The sequence below is a fragment of the Leucopleurus acutus genome, assembly GCF_964270905.1.
Source record: "Leucopleurus acutus genome assembly, chromosome: 5".
In the NCBI taxonomy this organism is placed as follows: Eukaryota; Metazoa; Chordata; class Mammalia; order Artiodactyla; family Delphinidae; genus Leucopleurus; species Leucopleurus acutus.
In genome coordinates, this window is record NC_139147.1 from 15,485,425 (window position 1) to 15,505,351 (window position 19,927).

The window sequence follows — 19,927 nt, forward strand, 5'->3', positions numbered from 1 at the left end:
AGCCGCTCCGCGGCATGTGGGATCTTCCCGGACCGGGGCACGAACCCGTGTCCCCTGCATCGGCAGGCGGACTCTCAAACACTGCGCCACCAGGGAAGCCCAAACCTTATGAATACTTTAAAGTCATTTTCAACATACTTAAATTTGAAAAAAATAAGAAGATAATTTAAAAACATAACAAAACTGTGGGACAGTTTAATTGTATTAATTATCAAAAACACAAATGAAACATTGGTCAGCTTCTGTGGTAACTTAGTTTTTCAAGCTAACAGAAATTAGTTACACAAAACACTCTAAAATTTCTTAAATGTTTTATTTTTAACATTCTTTTCACAGTTCCAAACACTGGATTTATAAATATCATATAAAAATCTATAGATGTAACTCATGCATACATATTACTTCTTAAATTAAACCACCAATCACCTCCTTTCACAGCCAAGGGAAAAAAAAAACCTCTTTCATTGTTTCAAACTATGTCATCCAACAGCTATCAAACCAAAGAACATGATAAAGAATTAACATGCCCTTATTATTACTGGAACTATAGTAATGTTTTACAAAAAAGCATCTATCAAATACAAATATTTGTACACAAAGTACACAGATCAAGCTTAGTATGATTAATACCATACCATCTACACGTAATTCATGCTAAATTATTAAGACATTCTTTAAATTAATAGGTGAAATAACTAAGGGAAAATAAGAAAAAAATTCATAGCTCTGAGAAAACAGTGTAAAGAAAACTCTATGGGGAGAGGGATAAATTGGAAGACTGGGATTGACATATACATACTACTATATAAAAAAATAGATAACTAATAAGAACCTATTGTATAGCACAGGGAACTCTACTCAATACTCTGTAATGACCTATATGGGAAAAGAATATAAAAAAGAGTGGATAGGGCTTCCCTGGTTGAGAGTCCGCCTGCCGATGCGGGGGACACGGGTTCGTGCCCCAGTCCAGGAAGATCCCACATGCCACGGAGCAGCTGGGCCCGTGAGCCATGGCCACTGAACCTGCGCGTCTGGAGCCTGTGCTCCACAACGGGAGAGGCCACAACAGTGAGAGGCCCACATACCGCAAAAAAATAAAAAGAGTGGATATATGTATACGTATAACTGATTCACTTTGCTGTACAGAAACTAACACATCATTGTAAATCAACTATACTACAATAAAAATTAATTTAAAAATTGTTAACTAGTTCTGTACTCAAATAAAAAAGAGGGACGATAAAATAAAAAAAGAAAGAAAACTCTGGATCAGAAGCCACATTCTTACAACCAGCCACTGCTAAGTTATTGCCAAGTGACTAGTCCCACGTCTAGACATCCATGTGGCAGTGAATAAGACTGAATATATGCTGTATTTAACCAGAAGTTATCACATAATGTTACAGAATCATTTTTCTTTTTCCTCTCGGGACCTGGCATTTGATTTAAACAGTTAAACACCCAATGTGTGAATCCATAACCTGGTTAACAAAATAAATACACCTACTTGAAATAAATGAACACAGAAGTCCTTCAAACTCCATCACGCACTCCTGGTATTTATCACATGGTTGTATAATTAACTGTGTATGGGCTTCCTCCTCCCTCTCTGAGCCAGCTCACATCCCCAGTGATGCAACAGGAGCTGACACATTAATCCCAATTAACTGTGGTAAAATAAAACAATGACTTAACAACACACTCATTTTCCGCTCACCTCACATTCTTGTTCTCTGGCTGAACAGGGTTCACTGTCTCCTTCAGTATCCGTCTCAGAGTCATCTCCCAAGCTAATCACACAAGCATAGGGACAAGGTTCCTGTTGGGGCTCTGAAACATAGTCATCGTTTCCAATTTCCAAATTGCTAGAACAGCCTTCGGTACTCAGAGTACTTATGAAAGGGCAATTGACAGAACTCAACGTTGTGAAAGTCCTCTGACCCGGTTCTGGGCTCTCACTAATCCTGATACCTAACCAGGGACACTCAGACCGTTTCTGGGAGTAGATCTGTTCTGAGCCATCTTTGGCCACGGCAGGTGATAACTGCATTTGGCAAGGAGAGTCCGTGCTGCAAATGTCACTCCAGAAGCCTTTCGCTAGGTGTTCGGCCACTTCTCGTTCCACGCTACTCAGATCACTCGAGGCGAGGCTACTATCTTCCCTGGGGCCAGAGTCAGATTTCAAATCTTGACTCTCACCGAAAGTTTTCTCCTCTCGAACATCTGAACCTGACAAAGGCTTTTCTGTTAACACTGTCGTGTTTTGCATACCAGCAAAATTCAAGTCACCATACTGGTCATACGTGTGTAAAAGAGACAGAGAATAGAGCCCATGGGGATCTGCAGAAGTGGGGGGAAAAGGAGTCGCTTCTGTTTTTCCTGATGGGCACTGAGAAGCAGGATCTTTCTTCTTGGCTTCTTCATGTTCCATTGCTAATTTTCCTTCTTCACATTTTAAAATCACCTGCAAATCTGCACAGTCCTGGATTCCTCCCAGACACTCATTTTCAGACGTCTCATTTGGCTGAGCAGAAGTGTGAATGTCTTTGACACTGGATTCCACAGTGCGGACTCTGTCAGTTCCAAACGCTTTTTGGAATTTTCGGTATTTGGGGCATAAAGATGGCAGAGCCAGAGCGGCATCCTTTGCTAAGCACATGGATTCACATGTTTGACTGGCACTGTCTTGTAGAGGGGGAGATACTTTTGCACTGCCTTGATACCTACGCAGTTTACAGTGAGGAGTCTGAACATTTTTATTTTCCAAAAATTCCTCCACCTCATCAATTTCTAAATCCCTCTGGTCCAAAAGTGAAAATCTAAAATCTGGTTTCTGACAGGGTGATGAGAAGCATTTTTTTCTTGGGCATTCTTGCTGGTCTGCAGTGGAGTCCAAAAACTTGTATTTGAGAAACTGAAAGCAGGATTCCTCAATATCAGGTACACCTAAAAATTCCACACACTTGTACACTTCATCCACATTGTCCTTACTTAGTATCAGTTTAGCAGTGTAGGCAAACTGAATTAAAGGTTCAAATCCTTTAACTGTCACCTGTTAATATACAAAATAAAAATAAATGCATCACATGAAAGCCATCTAGTAGATAAGTACAAGAGAAGTAGGAGGGTGGCAAGATGAGTAACCTCTTTACGATATTTACAAAACGGGTATTTTAATTTGGTAAGAAAAAATATTCTTCTAGGAAATGTAAAGCTAAGGGAATCTAGAAAAGCATGCTTCTCACATCTTGTTCATTGGGACCACACCCTTCACTTTATAGACTCCACTCTTAATGACCCATGGAGTATGATTTACTCATATGAGGTAAAGATATAAACATTACCACAATTTTCCACATTAGCTGAAATAAATCATCTATGGAATAAAGCAGCATGGATACGATCTGCAACACACAGTCAAGTGCCAGGTGTCTGTTGCCATCCCAGCCCCATGTGGTCACTATATTCCAAACAACTATAAACTATAACTGCTATAAACTACAAAAGTGAAATTTTTAAGGATGGAAAACAATATATCCAAGGCACTTAAAGTAGTCCTGGTCCATGGTGAATGCACAGTAAATGGTAATTATTATCTTTATTTCATGCCAAAAATTTCTAATAAAACTTTTAAAGATTCAGATTTAAAAAATGATCTAAGTGAAGGTCTAAAACTCATGCCCAGTACTGTTTTAGCAAAGATCCATGGACTCTAGGTAATAAAACTTTTCAGCAGAAACTTGCACATTTACACTGAACCTGCCTCTGCAAAGTGAGGGGCAAATGAAACCAACTGTAGTGCAGGGAAAGCCTCATTCTGGGCACAAAATACAAAATTAATATTAAAACACTGAATTCCCATAAGAGTGATCAATATATAATTTTTTGTGATCTTCTTAAAATACTGCTAAACTGGGAGTACTTAATTAGCTTTTACATAGCTAAAATAAAAAATAGCAACACCAAATACTGATGAAGATGTGTAGAAACTGGATCACTCATGTATTGCTGGTGGGAATGTAAAATGGTGCAGCCACTTTGAAAACCAGTTTGGTAGTTTCTTTTAAAACTAAACATGCAACCACCCTATGTCCCAGCAACTGCACTCCTGTTCTTTTATGCCAGAAAAATGAAAACTCATGTTTGTACAAGTGCTCACAGCAACTTTATTTGTAACAGCCAAAAACTGGAATCAGCCTGATTTCCTTCAGTAGGTGTATAGCTAAATAAGAACTGGTACACCCACCCTATGGAATACAATAAAAAGGAACACACTACTGATGCATACAACTTTGATAAATCTCAAAGGAATTATGCTAAGCGGAAAAAGGCCAATCCCAAAAGGTCACATACTATTATGATTCCATTTATATAACATTTTTGAAATGACAAGACTTTAGAAAAGGACAGATTAGTGGTTGCCAGGGATTAGGAGTGGAGCAAGGGGGTAAGGGAGAGCAGACAGAGGGCAGGAAGGAAGTGGGTGTGATTATAAGAGGGCAACACAAGGGATCCTTGGGTGGGTGCTGAAACTGTTCAGACTGTGGTGGTGGATACATGGACCCACCCAGAAAATGAAACTGTATAGAACTTCATACACACACACAATTTAGTACAAGTAAAACCAGGGAAGTCTGAATAAGATGAGTGAACTGTATTACTGTCAGAATCCTGACAGTTGTGATATTGTACTATAATGTTGCAAAATGTTACTATTAGAAGAAACTGGACAAAGTGCAACAAGGGATCTCTCTGCATTATGTCTTACAGCTACATGTGAATTTATAATTATCTCAATAAATATTTCAATTAAAAAATTTTTAAATAAGTTAAAATAATCAAATTAGGCTTTTAAGACAGTGAGTTACACAATGATCTTTTCAATTTGTCACTATGATGAAACACTTCAAATATCTGAAAATTTGATTTACATTCAAATTAGAATGAATGAATGCATATACACACACATGCATGCATATACCTTTCCTTCCATGCACATGAATCACATTTTTCTCTACTTGGAAAGTCATATTAAGTAATTTGAAACTACAGACCATAATAAGGATATCTCCATTATGATACGTGTTGCTACTTTTTAAAAAACAATGGCTAACCTATAGTTGGCCCTTCCTGTCGTTGTCTTGGTTATCATATTATTTGCTCTGACCTCTGCCACAGAACTGACAACCTTTTGCTTCCCCAAACTGTAGCTACAATTTCATGTATGTACGCACGGCCAGCGATAAGGTAAACTGTAGACTTAGTGTCATCACAGAGCAGCCCCCACACACCTGTCGTACACACAGAAGTTGTACATACTTTGTCCAAATTCCTTTTAACAGCTTCTAATGTGTGTCCCAATGCCACAAGGCAGAGCATTCTTCTAGCTGTAGTTACTAATGAAATCAAGCAAGCTGTTATAAGAGTCAGTGTATACCCAGCACTCCTGCCCCAGAGAGAGGTCTCTTGCAGGCAGGATGGTAACAAGGACTTAAATATCTAGGTGCGTGAGCTCCACAACAGCTGCTGGACGAAAGGTGTGTAAGGGCAAGGCTTTATAAGTATGACACAAAATCACCTTTCTTCTACCAACGCACAGCCACAATCTCAAGAAGAAAGGGAGAGAAAGAACACTTCTGGAGTACCTAACAGCCACATGTAGACAAAATGAGGAGGCTGGAATGCATAATCTTTTAGGTTTCCTCCAAATTCTAAAATCCTTAGCTAACAGCTGCTTGAAAAACTAACAGATCTGACAACTCTGACCCATAGTGAAAACAATAAAACTAAGCATCACAGGGAGGCTGTCACCTGCAACTCACTCCCAACCCATGTCCATGAGGGCGGGTCCTAGAGAAATGGATGTTTTAGAGAACCCTAATCCCTGTCAGTTTCCCACCACAGAAAAAGGTCCGAAGGGAGAGAAGAGCACATGGTATGGCCTCTCCCAGCATGGCCTCTCTGAATGTCTGTAATCCACTGGCTGGGTCGTTTCATTAAAAATAACAATGGGGTGGAAGTTCCCTGGCAGTCCAGTGGTTAGGGCTCTGTGCTCTGCCGAGGGCCTGGGTTCTTTCCCTGATAGAGGAACTAACATCCCACAAGCAGCACAGCACAGCCAAACAAACAAACAAATAAATAAAATTACAGGGGGTCAAGTTATTCAACTGCTCAACAAATATTCACGTACATCCAAAGTTAATCATTTTACGTGTAAAACGTCATCATTTCTAAGAAGAAAGTTAAAGCAATGTGCTGTTGCACAAGCCGGGAACTGCTCCTCGGCCTGAGGACGGGGAGACTGGGTCTTCTTTTAACTTTATAAACCAGGAGAGATTTAATTAAGTTAAATTGAAATCAGGACGACCTCTCCTACCTCTTCCGGCAGAGTGATGCGCAGGTCGGCGTCGGCCTGGCCCGCGAGCCTGGAGTGGAAGTAGGCGCTGCAGGCAGCCAGCACGGCGCGGTGGGCGCGGAAGGGCTGGCCCTCCACCAGCACCGTGACGTCACACAGCACGTCCTTCCGGCGCTGCTCGTCCAGGCTGCGCAGCACGTGGCCGCTGTGCACCGACGACTCGTAGGCGAACACTGCGTTCTCACCCAGCGACATTCTGCGTCACAGGTGGCGTCGGGAGGGTCCGAGAGAGCATGCTTCTGACAGTCATTAATCCTGCCAAGACACAGGCCAAGTGTCACTTGCAGAAAACCTTGGTAAAGAGGTTTGTTAAAGTGACACTAGCAAATAACGATTAAAATACTCATCACTAAAACCCAAGTGAAAACAACAGCCTCTCGAGAGCCTGGAAGCATTTATTCACTTTACCTCATTTAAAATTGGTTCTTGATAAGGAGTTTTCCTAACTAATTTTAGGAAAAATGTTCTTAGGGTGAGGGAGGGAAGACCTTTCTGAAGCAAGGATTTCAGGGCTCTCTGAAAATGAGACATTTTGTACGGAGAAAATAGCTCCAAAGAGCAAACAGGGCGGCCGAGAAATTTCTGGGTGGCATCCCAATCCTGTTGCTTTAAGACATTAATGGGCGTGCGTACAGATCACCAGAGGTCACACTTTGGGCTTCAGAACAAGGGACATGTAATACAAAAGGTAAAGTCCCTCCAACATGAAGAAGAAAAGGACTTCCCTTGATTGAAAGCCTCAAATCTGTCAGGCCAGATCTTAGTAATGAGTCTTTTTCACACAACAAGTCTTACTTGACACGACAAAATGTAGGCAACAAATAGGACTACTCTACCGTTAAGAACATAGTTTACCATACACAGAAACTCTTGGTTTTCTCAAAATGCTAAAACATAAGAGAAAGTTATCAAAAATGTATATTTTTTAAAATACATACTAACATACAGTAGCCTCCAAACTTTTTTTGATCCATACATACTACTGGCAAAAAAAAAGGGCAGCCCCAATATATGTATGTTTGTCCATATATTTCAGACATGTACCATTCTTATATATTACATATGTTATAAAACACACAGAGGCTGAATGTAAGAGGTTGAAAGAGAAGCTCTAATATTTTCTTCCGGCCCCCAATGGCCAGCAGTGAGCACCCCGAGGTGTGTGTGCACACCCCACCATGGCATGGCAACCACAGTGGAGGCTGAAAAGCTCCTCACAGGGGTCATCCCTGTGTCGTTCACTTTTGCTCTTCTGACACCTTATTCACTGCCTGAAACGTGAAGGTCCACACATGTTCAGTGACTGAATAAATGTTACTGTTTTCAGTTGCTATACTCCAAACAAAAATGAAAGGAGAAGTAAGAACTACTAAAGTTCAGACAGACCAGGCCCAAATCAAGGGTGAATTCCACCTCAAAGACAGGGTGTCTTAGTAACAAACACATGAAGTGCATCCATGAATTCTATTTCACTTATGTGTTTATTTTTAAGGTGCTCATTATAGCTGAAATGTTGAGTTCCTCAGAAATAGTCAACTACAGTAAAATCTCTCACTATGTGGTTAAACTCTACCGAAGGTCAAGAATCACAACCTATCATTTACTGATTCAGCATACCACATGAAATCATAGCAACTCTAAAATCATGTCCTAGGACTACCTCGACTTTTGGGTTGTGCTCATAGGAGAGGGTAGTAAATTCCCTTTAGCAATGGGTCTTAATATTTCATCTATCAACACAAGGAATTAGTGTTAAGAGTAGTGGGGAGGAACCATCATTCAAAGAAATTATGTATCTTGTGTGTGTGGTACCACACAGACCACTGCCCTCCACTTTATCTGAAACTGTATACCCTCCCCAGGCAAGCCAGATTCAACAGCTGACCACATGCCTTGCTATGTCCCTGCACAAGTCCCCAGCCTCCTTATTCTTTCCTATCCTCTGCCTTGCAAACCCTTAAAACTATACAAATCTTACCCTCCTACTCTGTTGGTGGTAATGTAAATTGGTGAAGCCACTATGGAAAACAGTGGGGAAATTCCTCAGCAAATTAAGAATAGAAGTACCATATAATCCAACCATTCCACTTCTGGGTATTTATCCAAAGAGTACGAAAACGCTAATTGGAAAACATATACACACCCCCATGTTCAATGCAGCATTATTCACAATAACCAACATATGGAAACAACATAAATGTCCATCAATGGATGAATGGATAAAGATGTGGTATATATATACAATGGAATACTACTCGGCCATAAAAAAATGAAATCTTGCCATTTGCAACAATACAAATGGACCTTGAGTGTATAATGTTAAGTGTAAATAGTCAGATGGAGAAAGATAAATACTGTATGATCCCACTCATATATGGAGTCTAAAAGAAAACAAACAAAAACAAAATAAAATTTGTATATACAGAGAACAGACTGCTGGTTACCAGAAGGGAACAGGGTTAGGGATGAGCAAAATAGATGAAAGTGGTCAGCTGTATGGCTGGTGATGGATGGTAACTAGAGATTTAGCAGTAAGCACTTTGTAATGTACACAGATGTGGAATTATAATGGTAAACACCTGAAGGTTATATAATGTTTATATACCAATTTTACCTCAATTAAAAAAAAACTATATTGAAAGACACTGAGGAACACCTAAATAAATGGAGAGAGATGTTCACATAAAACAAAGACCAATTCCTATACCTTCACTCTAGAGCTGCTGTTAGGCCACACGTGTTTGTGTGGCCCACTGCCACCAGTTTGCTCACTACTTGCCTCAAATTCAAGAGAGAGAATTTACTCTCGGCTCAACCCTCCTGTTGAGCCGTTTTCTGTGACAGGTTCGCTCATAAGTTGGTCAGCTTGCAGATCTGGGCCATATGCCAACACCAAGTCCCATCAGCTGCAGCTGAGAATCGGGCAGTTAACAGCCACCCGGGACGTGGGACTCATCGCTGACACCTCCCACACTCGGCCCCAGTGTCCAATCTCTTACCGAGACCTGGTGCCTCGACCTCTTACAGCTGAGACCCATTTGTCTCCATCTACACTGCCACAACTCCAGTCCAAGCCATCACACTGGCTCTTGCCTAGACAAATGCTGTTTATCCTCTTGCAATGTCTTACAAGCTCACATATGTACAAATATATAAAATGAAAAGTGGCACAAAATTTCACATATCAATATTTTATCCTTACTAGTGCAAAGTAGTCTAATTTCTACTCTGTTCTATTAAAAAAATAATTCCAGTTGTGATCCACTCAAATTTCAAGAACCAATAATGGACCATGACCTCATACATTGAAAACACAAGCCCACTGGCTAACAGAACAGGGTCTAGAATCATACGCTGTCTGGGTTCAAATCCCAGCTCTGCCACTTACTCACTATACGGCCTTGGACAACCTGCTTAACCCTTGCTGGGTTGGGTCTTGTTTTCCTCACCTGTAAAACAAGGATAACAGCAACACTTCACTGGGTTGTTGTGAGGTTTACATGAAGAAAATGAGGGTAAAGGGTTGAACACAGTGGCCCAAAGCAAACAAATTATAAATATTAGCTATTAATTATGATGATAATACAAATAACAAAAGCCTCAGCCCCCTCAAGCCCCTCTTGATCCTCTCCAATTTATTCCCCTATATCAGTGTCTCCCTTGCTGAAAACCCCATGTCTTCCAAATTTCTTATGATCAATTGTAAATCCTTAGCATGCCCTCCAGACCTGCCTGGTTGGGTTTTCTATTAATCCAGGCTTGCCTCAAAAGCCTTTGTCTCTCTCTCTCACTATTCTCCAGCCTGACCTTCCTTCCTTCTCGCCCAAAGGCACCAAGCTCCTTCTGACCTCAGGACCTTTGCACATGCTCTCCCCACTCCCTGGACTTCTACTCTTCAGCTGACTAACTCCTCACCTTTAGATCTCAGAGTAAATGTCAAAACCTTGCCTGACTTGTTCTCTGCCATAACTCAAGCATGTAACAGAGTACCTGGCCCAATGCAGGTACTTGCTTCTGAACAAATGACTTGGCATTTTTAGTATAAACCCAGAACCCCAATCACCTACATCTTCCAAACACAGCGCAGTCAGCTATCCCAATACATAAGGGAATAATGCCGCTGAGCCACGTACTCAGAGAAGATTCCTTGGATAGGTTTTCCAGAGTCAGGAGGAGCAAAAGGGAGGCCCAGCTCTGGGAGCAACTGGCCAAAGAAGAGCAAAGGTTGGCAACTATAAACACAGCCAACACAACTACCCGAACTTGGCCTCGTTAGCATGGAGCACTACAAAAAGTTGTTCTGAAATTCCATTTTCCTAATTCTGAAAGCCATCTAAGTGGTCAATAATCCAATTTTACCAAATAACAATAACTAAGTAATGACTAAACCAGGTAAGAATGGCACACATCCTTCTAACATCTGTCACCTTCTATCATTTTTCAAACCTAAACAGTAAGATATAATACCCCCCCAGAGCCTGCCAGACCTAAAATTCTGTTAATTTCTTAACACCAAATTCAGATTCCTATGTCACACATGAATTTTTCTATATTCTTGGAAATAGAAACTATTGTTACAGTTCAAAATAAAGTTCACTGACCTGAGCAAATTGCTGATTCATTCAGTAATGCTGATAAAGGATGAACAGGCATTTTAAAGCTTCCTGCATCTCAATTTGGAAATAACTTCTACTCTCTGCTCAATATACACAATATAAATTTAAGTTTTAATAGTTATTTCTTAATGTTTTTGCTTTCAAAATCATTTTTTAAAGAAACAAGATGATGTTGCTTTATCACATTTCAATAACTTTAAAGATAATGTACTTAAAAAAAAACTTTTAAAATCCTGAGGTGAATATTGGATCATGGAGCCAGACCTATAATGCTTCATAACAGAAATTCAGAATAAAGATGAAGTTCCACGTATACAGAAGAGCTGGACGTTTATTCATCTCAAGTCTCACAGGACTTCATTGTTTTTTAATTCTCAATGTAGCAGGGCACAGGGAGTAACCCAACACCAAGGATTCATATAAAAAAGACTATCACCTGAACATCCTTCATCTTCACTGAACGATGACAAATGTTCTTTTGACAAGTGCCTACCTGTGCCACATAATAAACTAGATGCCGTGAAAACACTAACAAAAGACAGTCCCTACGTTCAAGGAGAACACAATCTGGAGATGTTCAAAATGAAAATGGTACTTTGGGGTGAAAGAGACGACAATGATCACTATAAACAACTTCCACAGGAATGTGGGCATTCCTAAAGGTATTTGCAGTAAGACTTTAAATAAAACCTACTTTTTGGTCAATTCTCATTTAACCATAATATTCAATTAATGAGAACGACTATTTTCAAAATAGTTGTTAGCCAAGGGGGTGCGTGTGTATGGCTGGGCATGAGAGACTGGTGACCCTGGACATCAGAAATGGCACAACAGGCAAATGTCTCGGCCTTTATATAAAGGCAGTGCCCTTCATCTGCAGCCTGGGCGAATTCCTCCCAACTCTCCTCCTTCTTTCTTGTGGCCATTTGGAATTTCTGCCTTTTTCTCCTTATTGCTTCTGCCTGCCACCACCCATTATCCTGTCAATTACTTTTGCCTCACTCAATTTCAGGGCAGGGTCTTTGGAAAACAGGCAAATTCTTCCTACCACGCCACCCTTCTTGGCTCCCTCTTTAGCTTCAAAATCTGCTAAGCCAGTACCTGTTACAATATACCCAAGATACCAAGAGTTTAAGTGTTCTTAAATTAGGTGAGCCTTATCTTCTGTTTTTCAAGAGGATGGCAAAGACCAAACAGTATCGTGTGTTTACACCTTCAGTCCTTTATCTTTTCTTTAAAGGCCTTTAAAAAACTTTTTTTAATTTAAGGTGGAGATGCTCATAGGAAAGAATCTTCTTAAAGATAAGGGCTCTTCTTGTTATTATCCCCAATTTTGAAAGAACCTTAGCATCAAAAATTCTATGGGAGCTGAAATCACAGACAATAACTTAAATCTGCATTCTTCCAATGTTCTAAGACCTGACTTACCAGCCAGAAAGAGCCAGTAGGAATAAATCAGAACCAAGATTTGCTATTTTCTTTAATCATCTGCAGATCCTAAATATCATGCTTGTTTAAACAGTGTATCTGATAATCACATTTTCTAAATCCACTTCTCTCAGCCTTATGAAAAAAAATCTTAAGTATGACTGGATAAGGTACATGGATGCATATACCAAAAAAAGCTAAAGGAAAACAGAAAACGTAAGTTTGAATTAAGGTAAGTAGCACAAGTGCTTATAGCAGCACCAAAAATGATGACATTGTGTTTTAAGGACTTCTACAGTGACATATGGGAAAACAACCTGACAATCTATGTTAAAATTACGTAACAAAAGATGCTATAGCTTTTTTAAAAATGGAGGTGATGGGGTGAGGGAATCACTACAACTTTTGCAGCTCACGGTTATTACAACAAATGTGAAGTTCCATAGAGAGAAAGTTGGATTTTTTTCCATTTACTTTTCCTATTATTGAAAATTACATATTTAATCATGGATCTTGTTATACTTACTTGGTCTAATTCCATATGTGAAATTATGAAGCTAAAATTATACTTAGAAGGGAGAAGTTTGAATGGTTACAGAAGTTTACAGTTGTTTATGGACTCACCTGGTAACAGATCAGAAACAAAAGGTTTTTTTACTTCCCAAATCAACAAATTCAAATTTGTTAACTTCTGGGTAATAAGTTTAAAATAGCTTGGAAGGGAATAAAGGAAGAAAAAAGGAACACAGGAAATCCAAGTACCAGAACTAAAACAAGAGTAACAGATTCTTCTGTTATACCTTCTTACTACAAAAACTTTAAGAAACAATGAAGTCTTTTATTTGTTTAACAGATTTGGCAGCGATGTGATTCTTAGTAGGACTGTTATATCTCAATGGAATATGACTATGTTATGAAAACATGAACTAGCAACTAGAATTGGCTTATACCGGTACAGCTTATTTACTGAATTATATATTTTCTAACATGCACTTGTCAGTCACTATTTTATTTATCAACTTAGAGGTATGATTTTCCTTGAATGAACTGCACTGTTTAAAGCAGAGCATTTAATGAGTTTTGACACTTGTATATGTGAATAAAACCACCACCACAATCAAGATAAATTTCCATCACTTCTCAAAATTCCACATGCCTCTTTGAGGTCTCTCCCTCCTTGTTCCCCTGGCTCCAGGTAACCAATGATTTGCTTTATGTCACTGTCGATCAGCATGCATTTTCTATGATTTTTATATAAATGGAATCACACATTATGTACTCTGGCTTCGGGTTTCTTTCACTCAGCTTAATGACGATCAGGTTGCGGACATTAGATGTTTGGGTTTTTTATTGCTGAATACTATTCCATTATATGTATGTACCACCATTTGTTTATCCATTTAATGGTAGATGGACTTTTTATTGTAATAAAGATGGAGGACAACTACATTGTTTCCAGTTTGGGATTATTGTAATAAAGCTTCAGTGAACATCTGCATGGACATTACTTCATTTCTCTTGGGTAACTAAATACCTAGAAGTGGAGAAGCTGAGTGATATGGTGGGTTTCTGTTTAACTTCTGAGAAACTGCTCAACACTTTCCAAAGTAATTGTATCATTTTCATTGCTACCAGCAGTGTATGGCAACTCCAGCTGCTCCACATTCTCACCAACCTTGGTATTGTCTGTCTTTTTAATCTTAACTAACCTAATAAATATACAGTGGTATAGAGCTGTGGTTTTAGTTTGCATTTCTTGATGGCTAATGATGTTCGGCATCCCTACATATGTTTATTGGCCATTTGTATATCTTCTTTTGTGAAATGTCTGTTCAGTTCTTCTGCCCATTTTTAACTGGGCTGTCTACTTCTTGAGTTGTAAGAGCCAGTAGACTTTTGATTAGAATTGCAATGAATCTACACAGCAATTTTAGGAGAACCAACATCTAACAAACTGAGTCTTCTGATGCATGAACATGGCATATCTCCCCATTTACTTAGGTCTTCTTTAATTTCTCTCAGCATTATTCTGATGTTTTTTAGTAAAGAGGGCTTGCATATCTTTTGTTAAATTTATTCCTAAGTATTTTAGGGTATTTTGTAGATACTATAAACGAATTTGTTTGTTAAACTTCATTTTCTGGTGTTCTGCTGCTACTATGTAAACATATTTTTTTTTTAATATTAACCTTAAATTCTCTGCAACCTTAATTCTTATTAGTTCTGACAGTTTCTTTGTAGATTCCTTAGGATTTCTATGTACACAATCATGTCATCTGCAAATAGAGACAGTTTTACTTCTTTCCCATCTTTACACTTACTTCTTTTTTCCCCTTATTGCAACGACTGAATAGTGAGAGTGGTGAGAAAGGGCATCCTTGCCTTCCTGTAAGGACATTTTTCAATGTTTCACCATGAAATATGATGTTAACTGTAGGTTTTCTAAGCTGAGCAACTGATGGGCAGAAAGGGGGGTGTACTAGTTACTATCCCAGTTAACTTAGGACTCCTATAAGAAACTCAAAGGGGAAAAAAAAAGCAGAGTGAAAACTTCCAACAATTCCCCTGAAGAGTAAAATTCCCCAACTCACTCAGCACCCGCATTCCCACACCACTTTCAAAGTATTCACCCCAGACATCTATAAGATCCCACAATCAGGCGCTAGAGATAAGAAGGACAGAGATTAATCATCAGAGAGCACACCTAAGACTGACTCTCTCAGAACCTCACAAACATGGCAGCTGGCTGCTCTAGAGAGCTCCAGAGGTGGACAGCACATAATAGTATTTTACAGCTTGATGGCAACCCTGCCAGTTGGGCAAATTACTTTACATCTCTCTGACAATTCCCTTTTTTTGGGGGGGTGGGGAGAAGTAAGGGACAAGAATAATACTTTTTGTTGGGAGGATCAAATGAAATAATATACATAATGTCCTTAAGACTGTGCCTGACACACACAAGTGCTCTGTAACTGTTAACTATTATTTGAATTTGATGTTAGAAATGTTTCTGGAAACACAGAAGATCTCAAATAGCCAAAGCAATCTTGAGAAAGAAAAACAGAGGTGCAGGAATCAGGCTCCCTAACTTCAGACTATACTACAAAGCTACAGTAATCAATACAGTATGGTACTGGCACAAGAACAGAAATATAGATCAATGGAAGAGGATAGAAACCCAGAAACAAACCCAGGCACCTGTGGTCAATTAATCTATGACAAAGGAGACAAAAATATACAATGGAGAAAAGACAGCCTCTTCAATAAGTGGTGCTGGGAAAATTGGACAGCTATATGTAAAAAAATGAAATTAGAACATTCTCTTATACCACACACAAAAATAAACTCAAAATGGATTAAAGATCTAAGTGTAAGAACAGATACTATAAAACTAGAGGAAAACACAGGCAGAACACTCTTAGATATAAATTGCAGCAATATCTTTTTGGATCCATCTCCTAGAGTAATGGAAATAAAAACAAAAACAAACAAACAGGACCTAATGAAACTTAAAAGCCTTTGCACAGCAAAGGAAACCATAAATAAAACAAAACAAAATGACAACCTACAGAATGGGAGAAAATATCTGCAAATGATGCAACCAACAAGGGATTAATCTCCAAAACATACAAATAGTTCATACAGGGCTTTCCTGGTGGCGCAGTGGTTGAGAGTCTGCCTGCCGATGCAGGGAACACAGGTTCGTGCCCCGGTCCGGGAAGATCCCACATGCTGCAGAGCGGCTGGGCCCATGAGCCATGGCCACTGAGCCTGCACGTCCAGAGCCTGGGCTCCACAACGGGAGAGGCCATAACAGTGAGAGGCCCGTGTACCGCAAAAAAAAAAAAAAAAAAATAGTTCATACAGCTCAATACCAAAAAAAAAAAAAAAAACCCAATCAAAAAATGGGCAGAAGATCTAAAGCAGACATTTCTCCAAAGACATACAGATGGCCAAAAGGCACATGAAAAGATGCTCAACATCGCTAATTAATAGGGAAATGCAAATTAGGATTATAATGAGGTATCACCTCACACCAGTCAGAATGGCCATCATCAAAAACTCTAGAAATAATAAATGCTGGAGAGAGTGTAGAGCAAAAGGAACCCTCCCCTTCACTGTTGGTGAGAATGTAAATTGGTACAGCCACTATGGAGAACAGTATGGAGGTTCCTTAAAAACTAAAAACAGAGCTACCATATGATCCTGCAATCCCACTCCTGGGCATATATCCAGAGAAAACCACAATTTGAAAAGATAAATACACCCCAATGCTCACGGCAGCACTATTTACAATAGCCAAGACATGGAAGCAACCTAAATGTCCATCGACAGAGGAATGGATAAAGAAGATGTGATACATACACACACACACACACACACACACACACACCACACACAACCATGGAGTATTATTCAGCCATAAAAAAGAAGGAAATAATGCCATTTGCAGCAACAAGGATGAAACTAGAGATTATCATACTAAGTGAAGTAAGCCAGAGAGAGAAAGACAAACATTATATGATATCACTTATATGTGGAATCTAAAAAAAAGAAAAGATACAAATGAATTTGTATACAAAACAGAAATAGACCCACAGACATAGAAAACAAACTTATGGTTACCAAAGGGGAAAGTTGGGGGGGGAGGGATAAATTAGGAGTTTGGGATTAAGAGTGTGTATCTACACACTATTACATATAAAACAGATAACCAACAAGGATCTACTGTACAGCACAGGGAACTATACTCAATATTCTCTAATAACCTATACGGAAAAAGAATCTGAAAAAGGATACATAGATATAGATGTATAACTGAATCACTGTGCTGTACACCTAAAACTAACACAACATTGTAAATCAACTATACTTCAATTTAAACAAAAAAAAAAAAGTTTTTGAGTGGCACAGGGTGACGGTGAAACCGTAAAGAAAAAAGTGTAATAGCATGTTACTTAGCTTTCCAGTGCCCAATATGGACATAGATATAATAATATTAACACTATTAACTGGTTTTCAACTTTCAGAACAAATAATGGAAGACTTAATTATGGTTATTAAATGAAATGTAATTATTAACCTTAGTAAAATAAAAGTGGCCAGTTGAGAGATGGAATCAGACAGAACTGAAAGGAAAGGTAGTATTTCTATATAACTTATAATGTACAGAGTCAAACGATACTGCCTTAGATTAATGAGACCAAATTTTAAAAAAGGTGGAGGGGGGATTGTAGAGGTGACCAAGAACAGAAATGGAATGATTATAAATACAGCTGATGGGATGGCAGAAGCAAACAAAATCAACATCTATGGTAACAGAAAGTAAACAGATAACATCTTAGGTTCATAAATAAAATGAGGTATAAAACATCTTAGAGACACAGAGGTCTGTGTCTCTAAAAAATTAAATAGCAGAAATGGGTAAAGATGAATATTATCTTTGAAGCAGAATTAGGTGTGCAACAGATGAAGGTGCTTTATGATAAATTTATTGTTTTTAAATCAAAAATATGTAATACTTCGTAAAAACATAACCTTAAAAGATGTTTAAATAGACAGTAAACAAAAAATAGTGTAACTCAGTTAAGTCTAAACTGTTGATAACTTGGCTGTAAGTCTTAATGCAACTTTTCAAAGATTCTTCAAATAGAAAAGGAATTTGATAAAGAGAAAAATCAATCGTTAACCAAAATCTTAGACTATTTTAACAAAACTAGGCAATAGGAAGGGTAGAAAAATATAGTAAGATTTCTTCTTGTTTGGGAACAATGTTATACATACTGTTTAACATATCATATTGACAAAGATATCAATTCAGATAGAATCTTTAAAAATGTAAGGGTATCTTTTAGGGAAACAAGCTGTTAAAACTTCCAAACTGGAGCGTTGGTTCTCCGACTTACAGAATCTAATGAAATCTACTGTATTTACACCAAGAAAACCACTCACATAATAAAATTTTGCAGCTATTTTCGATAGAACTGATGACTTAAACCATGAGCTGATTTTTTTTAATTTTTATTGGAGTATAGTTGCTTTACAATGTTGTGTTACTTTCTGCTGACAGCAAAGTAAATCAGCTATATATATACATATATCCCCTCTTTCTTGGATTTCCTTCCCATTTAGGTCACCGCAGAGCACTGAGTAGAGTTCCCTGTGCTATACAGTAGGTTCTCATTAGTTAGTTATTTTATACATAGTTTCTATAGTATATATATGTCAATCTCAATCCCTTCCAATCCCCTTTTCCCCCCAGGAGCTGATTCTGTAAGGAAACAAATAAAATTGACAAACTTCTGCAAAGTCTCACCAAGCAAAATATGAGGAAAAAATGAATACATACATTCCCATTGGCATACAAAAATACTATAATGGCTCTTTTCTTGAAATAAAATTTCTTGACCCTCCCCATATCCTTCTAACTACAGTAAAATTCACTGCTCTTCTTTATAGTAGAACTCCCCAAAAAAGCCGTTTATATCCACACCATCTCCACTTCCCTCTCTCCCAATTTCATTTGAGCCCACTGAAATCAGACCTTTTCCCCTCAATTCCATGGGAATTACTTTGTGAGGATCTGCGGCCTTCACGTTGCCAAATGGCAAATTTTGGGTCTTCTTAGACAGCATCTCAGCAACATTCAACAGGGTGATCATTCCCTCCCTGAAATTGTTTCTTCACTTGGCCTCAGATTTACCACCTTACCAGCAGCCCCCTGTCAATTCCGTGGATCCTCCTTCTCCTCCAAACCTCTAAATCCTGGAGAGCCAGGGCTTGGTCCTCAGATCTTGCCTCCTCTTTGTAACACTCCCTACGAGAACTCATCCAGACTCACAGCGTGGACACGATCACTCATGGACTTACTGTACACTCTCATATTTATATTTGGTCTAATCTCGACTGTTCTCTTGAACTTCGTACTCATGTATCCAACTGCATACTCAAATTACTACTTGTTTGTCTAACAGGCATTTCACATTTAACATGTCCAGAAACCTTGGTTCCTCCACCTCTAGTTAGGATATGTATCAAAATACTAACAATGGTTACATCTAGGTAATTTTTGTTTGCCTGTTTCTGCATTCAAATTATTAACCATAAACACATATTACTTTATAATCAGAAAAATGTTCAAAGAGACAACAAGCCATAAACAAAAAAATATGCCTTCGGAAAAAATGCAATTCACATGTCTTTTGGCTGTCTTGAAGGCTCCCAAAGGATGTCAATTACTTTTTTCCCCCTTGATAATGGATACTTCCTCCACTCGTCAGGATATTGGTTTGTCACCATCTAGAAAATTCATGGGCAACTCTAAAACACAGCAGCCTCCACTGATATCTTCAAAGTAAACACAAAAGAATAAATTAAATTTTATAGAAATTTAAAATAAAAAGATGCTGTGATGTGGAAAAAGAGAACCCTGTTACAGGAAAATAAGGAGAAAAAACCCATCAAG

At 38.6% G+C, this 19,927-nt stretch overlaps 1 protein-coding gene across 2 annotated transcripts in view; it reads right to left on the minus strand.

The window, feature by feature from the left end:
- BACH1 (BTB domain and CNC homolog 1) overlaps positions 1-19,927 on the minus strand; it is a 46,746-nt gene that overhangs the window by 15,873 nt on the left and 10,946 nt on the right. The window contains exons 2-4 of one of the 2 annotated variants that reach the window (XM_082839564.1): positions 9,807-9,867; positions 6,380-6,673; positions 1,721-3,055 (exon numbers count right to left, since the gene is read on the minus strand). In XM_082839564.1, coding sequence (XP_082695690.1) covers positions 1,721-3,055; positions 6,380-6,613 — 1,569 coding nt within the window. In that variant the 5' untranslated portion in view covers positions 6,614-6,673; positions 9,807-9,867. The remainder of the gene's footprint in view (positions 1-1,720; positions 3,056-6,379; positions 6,674-9,806; positions 9,868-19,927) is intronic. The other variant, XM_082839563.1, reaches the window with a different exon arrangement.